Source organism: Bufo bufo, chromosome 1, assembly GCF_905171765.1.
Source record: "Bufo bufo chromosome 1, aBufBuf1.1, whole genome shotgun sequence".
Taxonomy (NCBI): Eukaryota; Metazoa; Chordata; class Amphibia; order Anura; family Bufonidae; genus Bufo; species Bufo bufo.
Genome location: NC_053389.1, coordinates 591,415,845 through 591,425,735, shown reverse-complemented (window position 1 = coordinate 591,425,735; position 9,891 = coordinate 591,415,845). Strand labels below are relative to the sequence as shown.

Below are 9,891 nucleotides of genomic sequence, written 5' to 3'. Positions count from 1 at the left end.
ACACACTTATGCCAGGTTAGAGGACAATACTTAACAGGAAAAATCTGAACATCAACACTGACAGGAAACTGGTTCCATTTGAATATATTCATCTTCTCTGAAGTATCTGCAACAGACACCTCCAAGGTTGCACTGCAAGCTAATTCAATGCAATCATTTTCAGTACCTGCTCCTGTGTTCATCAAAACAATATGGCATTATGTATACATAATGAAATTTATTATTATATATTTTTATTATATATAAAATGAACATTTTTATTATATATTTTTCAGCTGGAATGATTCAGAATTATAAATCCCAAACCTTGTATTTTTTTTAATAAAAAGACCCCTTGCCTATGTTCTGAAGGTGTTGGGAGCATGTAAAGGTAAAGGAATGTGAGCCAGAGAATAGAAGGGCGTAATTGCAGAGGTATATGAGATAGTGAAATTGGAAACATCGGAACCAAAAGGGCTGAACGAGACCTGTAATTTTAGTGCTTTCTTATGATGACTTGTGTAGACAGGTGTCACCTCCTGCATGCATGAGTAAGTGGGCCGTGAGATGTCAGGCTGATGAAAGACTTTGCATCCTGCATATTTTATATATATGAAGGAAATTGCATTATAATAGAAGAAATACTGAAGATGTTTTACACCCAGGGATTAGAGAGTATGGATTGTTTCACTCATTTGAAAGCTATATGAACAGTTAGTTGCATGTCTCTAATTAGGATTGACCGATTTAACGTGCGGCAAGACTCCTGGCAGACGCAGCCTTAACCATAGTAAATGTGGGTCTGCATTTCTTTTAGGACTGTATGTTCTGCCTCTTCCCATTTCCTTACTGGTTAGTCTAATTTAAAGAAACTTCAACGTTGATAGATTGCAATCAGCAGCCTTCAGGAGATGGTGCAAAGAAATACATGGCAAGTAATATGAAGTAAACCATTACCAAGACAGTTCCTGCAAAGAGAAACGATACATCAACATTCATCCGAAGCGTTCCTTAGATATAATCTGTACACCAATTGGAGAAGTGTTTATACAACAGTCAATTATCCCATAGCTTAATTGCTCCCAGCCCAGAAATTACTGAAGAGGCTGGGGGGTAGTCAAATGTATCCAGTGTCATATATGTGGTTTGTTAAATTTGGCTCATCTTTAAAGGGTTTCTGTCATCATAAATTACGTTATGTAGCTGACTGACATTAGCGATGGGCTAATGTCAGCAGTACATAACAGTGTGTTTGATAACTCCCTGCCTGCCGCTGTTCTCTTAAAATAAACACTTAAATATGCTAATGAGCCTCTGGGTGCTATGAGGGCGTTACTTCAGCACCTAGAGGCTCGGTCCATTCACCCTTTAAGCACACCCAGGTCCCGTTGATTGATTGGCGAGTTCTCCTCTTCATCCAGTAAATCCCACGCCTGCGCCGTCCCGTTTACTATTCAACGCAGGCGCAGTGAGTGAAGGACGCGCTCCTGCTGCCGGCCTCACTCACTGCGCAGGTCCATTTAGTATTCGGTGCAGGCAGTGAAGCACGCGCTCCGAGCGAGTCCTTCACTCATTGCGCCCAATACCAAGCGGGTCGGCGCCTGCGCAGTGAGTGAAGTCGGCAGCAGGAGCGCGTCCTTCACTCACTGCGACGGCGCGGGATATACTGGACGAAGATGAGAACTTGCCAATCAATGGGACCTGGGCGTGCCAAAGGGTGAGTGGACCGAGCCTCTAGGTGCTGAAGCAACACCCTAATAGCACCTAGAGGCTCATTAGAATATTTTAAAAAAGTGTTTTATTTTAAGAAAAACGAAAGCAGGCAGAGACTTATAAAGCCCACTGTTATGTACTGCTGACATTAGCCCATCGCTAATGTCAGTCAGCTACATAACGTAATTTATGATGACAGAAACCCTTTAAAACAAAATTTTTGTCTAGAACTGCTACTCCAGGTTTCCTGGGTCACTCTTGTACTGGAGTAAGTTTGCAACTTTTTAAAGTCTCAGTGATAAATCTGGAGTTAAACTCATTAAATGGCTAACCATGCCCACTTTACAAAACTGGAGCAAGTGATGTAAAATGTAAAAATTATGTGATTTAAAATAGGTTCCTGTTTTATGACTTTTTGAAGGCAGAATTCTGGAGTGCAGGGTGTGATAAATTCCCTCCATTGTTCTTTGGTTACACACTCCTGCAGATACGGAAGCATAGCCACAGAAAAATACAGTATTTTCCGCATTCTAAGACGCACCCCAAATTTTAGAGGAGGGAAAAAATAAATAAATAAAAACACATTCTTCAGACCTCAGCAGATCCTCAGATCTGACCCCCATAAATATCAAGACATTACATCTGACCCTCATATCAGCCCTCCAAACAGCTGAGGTAGGAGATTTTTTTTATATTTTAATAGTTTGGACTTTTCAGACGTGGCAATATGTAATAAGTTTGTTTATATATTTTATATGTAAAATTGGGAAAGTGTGTGATTTATACCAATTATTTTTTATTTTTAACTTTATTTAATAACTATTTACCCCCTTAGGGGTTAGAACCTGGGATCTTTTAATCCATTGTCCTATTTACCCTAATAGATCTCTATTAGGGTGAATAGGACCTCACACTCTCCCTGCTGCCCTCTGCATAGTACACACAGCAGCAGGGAGGTTACCATGGCAGCCAGGGCTTCAGTAGCGTCATGGCTGCCATGGTAACCGATCGCAGCCCCAGGATTACACTGCTGGGGCTCCGATCAGAACTGCCACCAATGACTGAAAGAAGGGGAGGAGGGGACCCTGTGGCCACTGCCACCAATGATTTTAATACTGGAGGGTTGGCGGCACACTGTGCCACCAATGTTGTTAATACGGGGAAGGGGTGGGGTGGGGTGGGGGGGGGGGGGTAGGTTTGCACTGCGCCACCAGTGATAACCTTTAATACAGATACAGGAGGCGGGTGCCGGTGGCAGAAACACATAGCCGGCACTTGACCTCTGACAGGGTGTTGCAATCCGCGGAAGTTAATCCCTCAGGTGCGGCAGGATCGCTGTTAAACCACCCCACCCCCCCACCCCCAACTCCCTCACAGAAACAGTAAATAAAAGTTAAATCAGAAAGTTGTGTACCCCAAAATTACACCATTAAAAACTACAACGTGTCTCATTAAAAGAAAAAAGCCCTCATACAGCTACATAGACGGAAAAGTAAAAAAGTTATAGCTCTTGGAAGAAGATGAAAAGGAAAAAAACACATTTGTCAGTAAAGCCCAAATACAGGGATGGATTGGCCATTGACTATACAGTAAGGACCCTATTACACGGGCGAGATTTCCGCGCGGGTGCAATGCGTGAGGTGAACGCATTGCACCCGCACTGAACCCGGACCCATTCATTTCTATGGGGCTGTGCACATGAGCGGTGATTTTCACGCATCACTTGTGCTTTGCGTGAAAATCGCAGCATGCTCTATTTTATGTGTTTTTCACACAACGCAGGCCCCATAGAAGTGAATAGGGCTGCGTGAAAATCGCAAGCATCCGCAATCAAGTGCGGATGCGGTGTGATTTTCACGCATGTTTGCAAGGAGATCATCATGATGGGGACCCGATCATTACTATTTTCCCTTATAACATGGTTATAAGGGAAAATAGCATTCTTAATACAGAATGCATAGTAAAATGGGGCTGGAGGGGTAAAATAAATAAAGTAATTTAACTCCCCTTAATCATCCACTTGTTCGCGCAGCCCGGCTTCTCTTCTTTCTTCTTCTTTGCCGTGCAGGAGGAAAAGGACCTATGGTGACATCACTGCGCTCATCACATTGATGGACCATGTGATAAGCGCAGTGATGTCATCAAAAAGGTCCTTTACCCGGGTTCTGAAGAAGGAAAAAGAAGAGAAGCCGGGCTGCGCGAACAAATTGATTAAGGAGAGTTAAATTATATAATTTTTTTTATTTAACCCCTCCAGCCCTATTTTACTAAGCATTCTGTATTAAGAATGCTAATATTTTCCCTTATAACCATGTTATAAGGGAAAATACAATCTACACAACACCTAACCCAAACCTCTGAAGAAGTTCGGGTTTGGGTACCAAACATGGCGATTTTTCTCATGCGCGTGCAAAACGCATCAACATGTTTTGCACTCACGTAGAAAAATCATGCATTTTCCCGCGACGCACCTGCATCTTATCCGGCCCAAATCCATGACGCCCGTGTAAAAGAGGCCCAAGAAATCCCAGTGGACCAATGAGCTTTATGTCATGAGGCTTGCACCCCTCCAAAAAAAAATAAAAAAATATTCAGAAGCTCTGCATTCCAGACCTGCATATCACTGATGACCTCTAAGCCAGTGAGGGAATGGTGCTATGTACTACTATTGGATGTACAGTATGTGTAACAATAAAGCTCCATATATCACGTTGGTGCTGTATGTACACGTATAGTGCCGCCACTTCGTCTCACACTACAGGGCTCTCTACGACCATATAGAAAACAATGGTGTACCAAATTTGAATACAGAACTGCATAGAAGGATCAGGGAGCTCTGTCCCATTGCCTTAAAGGTCTATTTCTTCATTGGTCCCACCACTGTAACTACAGCTGTCTGTCTGCTGACCCCACTGACTTGTGCTGGTTAGGCTGCTGCCAATTTTGACCCATCTCCCAGATGCGACCACTTTGATATTTTTTTTTGTTCAGGGCTGCTTTAAGCTCCCAATCTACCCATGAACACAGACTATACAAATCTACTTACATATGTGTTAGAGCTATACAAAAACCAACAAGTCACAAAACACAATTGTTTCAGTCCTTACCTTGAAAATAGTCACACTTTCCATCCATAAAGATGTAGTTCATCAAGATAACACTGAACATGCTGGCCCACAGGTGCAGATCACTAAATACCAAAGTGAATGCTGATGGCTGAATGGAGAACAACTTAAAATCAGAAATCATAGGACAAGAATCACATCTGTACTAGTTTAAGCAGTCAAGTGCCACTTCAGCCCTATGGAACACCTTGATGGACATACAGTATACATCACAGGCATGTGAGAAGTGTATGGAGTGGGTTCAAAAACAGAGCCCCCTAGGGGTGTAGCTAAAGGCTCATGTGCCCTGGTGCAAGAGTTCAGCTTGGGCCCCCTTCTCCCAGTGCTTTATAGCCAGGGGTGCACATATTCTTTGTGCTGCCCGAGGTGAAAATTGATCTAACCCCTTCCCTCCAGCCAGAGGTGTAACTTGACCAGCATTCACTTTCTATAATACCAGTGTCTTCTTATGTGGCGCAAGGGTCTTTGGGGCCCCCTCAGGCTCCTGGGCCTGGTAGCAACTGCTACCACTGCACCCACTATAGCTACACCCCTGCCACAGATAACTCCTAGCTCCGGCAGCTGGAATCGGTGAGGACTCACATCCCAGCCATTTAATCCCTTAAATGCTGTGGCCAATTGCAACCACAGCATCTAAACAGTTAAGATGGCACAGACATAAGTTGCCCCATTGTTTGTCAGCTCTGAGAACCCCCCAAACTAGAGTAAGCGCTGTATAATGTAAGTGATGCAGAGTCCGGTTATTACATTTTTATCTTCATATTCACTTCCATTCTGAGGCTGTGCTCCCACAAACCAGCAGTAAAGTTCATCGAGAGGACTCCTGAGCTCAGGCACATGAAGAGGACTCCTGAGCTCACACACATAATGGAGAGGACTCAAAGAGGAGTCCGCTCAATGCATTTTACTGCAGCTTTCTTGGAGCATAAATGTCAGAATGCAAGTATAAAAAGATAAAAATTACATAAATGGACTCTGCATCACTTACACTATACACTGCTTACTCTAGTTTCAGAGCTGAAAGATTCCCTTTAAAAATTGTTAGGCAGGTTCTACTGGGTAGTGAAGTGCCATAAATGTGGAAGTAAACTGCTCTTTACGTACGCTGCAGGGCTCAGGAGGGAAAAAAAAAACACATTTTGGTTTTTGCAACACAGATTTTGATGTATTGGTTTATGGGTGCCATGTAGCTTTTGAACAGCCTCTCAGGTACCAGTACAGCCATTTTCTGACACCCATACTTTTTTACCCAGGACATCCCTCTATGACAGCACCACTGGAGGATGTCCTATTGATCTCTGTAGGGACAGGAAGCGCGAGAGATTAAAAGGCCCCTTCCTGCACCCATCTCCAGTGTTCTTCCTGTCCCTACAGGGATAGAGAAGCAGAGAGGATAAAGAGATAAAGGGCCAGGCTAATTCGGGGGAAGGGTCCTGCCTCTCCTCTTAGTCTCTAAAGGGCCCTCAGCTAGCACCTCTCTGGGAAGATGTCCCCTAGCTCCCCCGTTACCAGTCAAGATGACCATCAGCCGCGGCTCCTCTCCCCAGGCCTCCAGCTTGGCGGCGGGCCGGCATGGTTTGGAGGATTCCATATGTGACACGTTCTGGACGCCGGCATGCGTGTGGCCGGCTCTACACGCATCATGTGACAACCAGAATTTCGGGCGGCGCCCAGGAACATGCTGCTGGAGGCTCCCAGGATAAGCCTAGTGTCGGGGGTCGACTTCCTTAGAGAGAATAGAGTCCCCCAAGAAGAGGAGGAGGAGGAGGAGCTGCGCAGCTGCAGGGGGTGGACCTTGTAAGGTAGGACTATTTATAAGGGTCTAGACCTGGGGAGCACAGTGTCGGCAGCATAGAGGTCCAGGCATCTGGAAAACCTGAGGGTAGCACAGGACCACCCCCCTCTCTCCAGGGCTATGTAAGTGTATCCTATCCCTGTGTATTATGTCAAGTATGGGGATGTGAGACCCTCTCTCTCCCCTTAGGTGGAGAAAGAGATGAGCCATAAGTCCCACCTGGAAGAAAAGAAAAAAAAAAAAAAGAAGGGAGGGCAAGAAGAACATCCCTCTTTTTGTAAGATTTAAGAGTAATAAGGGAGGAGGTCCAAGCGTCCGTATCCAGCCTAGTCCCTTCTCATGCTACATCTCCGTCACCTGCTAAAAGGCCAAGAGCACAGATGGAATCAGACTCTGAAGATAAGGGTGGTTTATCGTTTTCTGAAGGAGAGTTAGAGGACGAAGATGTAATATCTGTCCATTTCAGCAGAGGAATCAAAGAAATACCTGTTCTGTAATCAAGATCTAGATCCCCTGTTATCCGCAGTCAGACAAACCATGGCAGTGGAAGAAGAAGACCAGACCAAAACCCATACAGGACGAGATGTTTGGGGGTCTAAGAGCAAAAAAGAAAAGGTTCTTTCCAGTTAATCTAAATCTCAGAGAGATGATTAAAGAAGAAAGGGAGGACGCGGGGAAGAAATTATACTTACAGCTCTTGAATTCACGTGGTATTATTCAACTCTGTAGAAACAAAGCTATGGGGCAAAATTCCTAAGGTTGACATCCAGGTGGCTGTGCTCCTTTGAAGACTCCTCACAGATGAGAGATCCAATGGACCGGAAAATAGACTAATAAAGAATGTGTGGGAATCTGTGGCGATTTCAATAAACACAAACATTGTGGCCACTTCAGTAGCCAGAGCAATGGGTCTCTGGCTGAATCAATTAGAAAATCACTTCAGACTAAAGACCTCAAGAGAGGAGATTTTAGAATCCTTACCGCTAATAAAGATGGCTACAGCGTTCATGGCAAATGCTTCTGCCGAATTAATACGGTTTGCTCACTAGTACAGCAAGACGTGCTCTATGGCTAAAATCCTGGTCGGGGGATATTGCATCCAAAAATAAACTATGTGCAATCCCTTTTTCTGGATCCTATCTTTTCGGGCCAGTTCTGGATTATTCTGGAGAGTGCTGCAGATCAGAAGAAAGGTTACCCGGAAGATGAACCCAAAAGAGCGCAGCCCTTTCAGAGACCCTCCAGACAGTTTCAGAACCAGGCGACCAGGGGGAAAAGGAAAAACTGGTAGATGGATTTACCCCAAAGGCGGTACAGGGAGAGGTTACCTCCTTAACCCCAACTCCAGTTCCAACCAAGGAAAATTATGACGCCAAACCAGTAGGGGGGGGAAGACTGTTTCTTTTGGCAAGAATGGACTAAAACTACCAAAAATCTATGAATCATAAACTCAGTCAAGGAAGGATTCAAGCTTGAGTTTCGGTCCTCGCCACCTCACAGATTTCAGAGAGCGGAGTTTCTCTCCCCCTTGCTACAACAGCTTGTAGGAGATGTACAAAAATGATGCAACCTACAAGCAGTAGTTACAGTTCCTCAGACACAAAGATTCAAAAGGACATTATTCAAAACTGTTCCTAATAAAGAAACTGGACGGTTCATTCAGAAGGATTATAAACTTTAAAGTATCTGAACAGGCGGATCTGCTAGCACAAATTCAAGATGTAGTCGATCAAATGAACAAATCTGCGGATAAGTCCAGCGGGTTTCACGTGCACGATAGACTTAAAAGATGCATATTACCATGTACCCATTCATCAACAGTACCAGCAGTATCTGAGATTTGTCATAAGAATGAATGAATAAAAGGAATTTTTCACTACCAGTTCCAAAGCTTACCATTCGGGATATCATCTGCCCCTCGAATTTTTACGAAGCTGATTGTGGAGATTATGGCCTTCCTGACACAGAGACCGATAATTATCATTCCGTATCTGGATGATTTTCTGCTCACAGCGAGTTCCAGAGATCTTCTAGTAAACCATCTTCAGAAGACCATTTCCCAACTAAAAAAAAAAAAAATTATCTAGGTTGGTTAATAAATTACAAAATCAGATCTGCATCCAAACACGAAAAAGATTTTTCTGGGCACTCTCCTGGACTCCGAACAGTAAAGATCCTTTCTCCCTCTTCCAAAACAGGAGATATTTATAAAACAAAATATCCTTTTTTTTTAAGAACAAAAAGGAAAGCAAGTATCCCTAAGAGAGTCCATACAAATATTAGGCTCCATGACTTCTTGCATTCCGGTAGTCCCATGGGCCCAATACCACTCAAGGACTCTACAGACAGTCCTATCAAGGTGGGATCGAGACTACCACTCTTAACTCCAAAATAATCCTTCCAGAGAGTGAAGAACTCTTGTGTGGTGGTTAAATCCAGAGAACCTTCAAAGTCGCATCCCATGGAATTCAATGCCAGTGGCAGTAATCACCACAGATGCCAGCCAGGAGGGCTGTGGGGCTCACCTTCAGAATTTTTTTTTTCAAGGGAGGTGGTCAGCCCAGGACAGTCTCAGATCATCCAACCTCAGGGAACTAAAAGCGGTTCTGGAAACACTCAAGACCGCAGAGCATCTGATATCTGGAAAACGTTGTCTGAAAGAATTTTCAAATGTGAGTACAGTCTGCTACCTCAAGCGTTGAAGGGGGGGGGGGGGGGGGGGGGGGGGAAGGAGTCCTTCTCCAGGACCTAGCAGATCAGATTTTTGCCTGGGCGGAACAGTAGGTGCTATCCATCTGAGTAGTACATCTAAAAGGAATACACAATACCACGGCAGATTTTCTAAGTCGTCACAGGTTTGACCCAGGGGAGTGGATGCTCAACAGGGACGTTTTAGATCTGATCTGACAGAGGTGGGGCAGGCCGCAAGTGGACCTTTATGCATGAGAAGACAATGCTCAGACAAATTTCTTCCTGAATCCCGGAGACAGTTCAGCAGGGTTGAATACATTTTCTCAGGAATGGATCTGGGGCATTTCCGCCCTATCCACAGATTCCAGCGGTATTGAAGACTTTAAAGGAGAAGCTCAGTAAAACTGATCTTGATAACTCCAGCTTGGCCAAAGCGGAGTTGGTTTCCAATATTAAAAAGGACATGTCGATCGTAGAGCCTATGTCCCTGCCAAAAAGACGGGACCTCCTGCTCCAGAGTCCGTTAAATCATCCGATCCCCGAGAGGTTGAATCTAACCGTTTATCTGAGAGGCCTTGCCTTTTTAAT

The 9,891-nt window shown here is 44.3% G+C and overlaps 1 protein-coding gene across 1 annotated transcript in view; it reads right to left on the bottom strand.

Annotated features, from left to right (window-relative positions):
• Nucleotides 1–321: 321 nt before the first annotated feature.
• The window catches only part of LOC120984808 (putative cation exchanger C521.04c), a 158,661-nt gene continuing 149,091 nt past the window's right edge, over nt 322–9,891 (bottom strand). Inside the window, exons 20-21 of the mRNA XM_040413434.1 lie at nt 4,800–4,908; nt 322–947 (exon numbers count right to left, since the gene is read on the bottom strand). Coding sequence (XP_040269368.1) covers nt 874–947; nt 4,800–4,908 — 183 coding nt within the window. The 3' untranslated portion in view covers nt 322–873. The remainder of the gene's footprint in view (nt 948–4,799; nt 4,909–9,891) is intronic.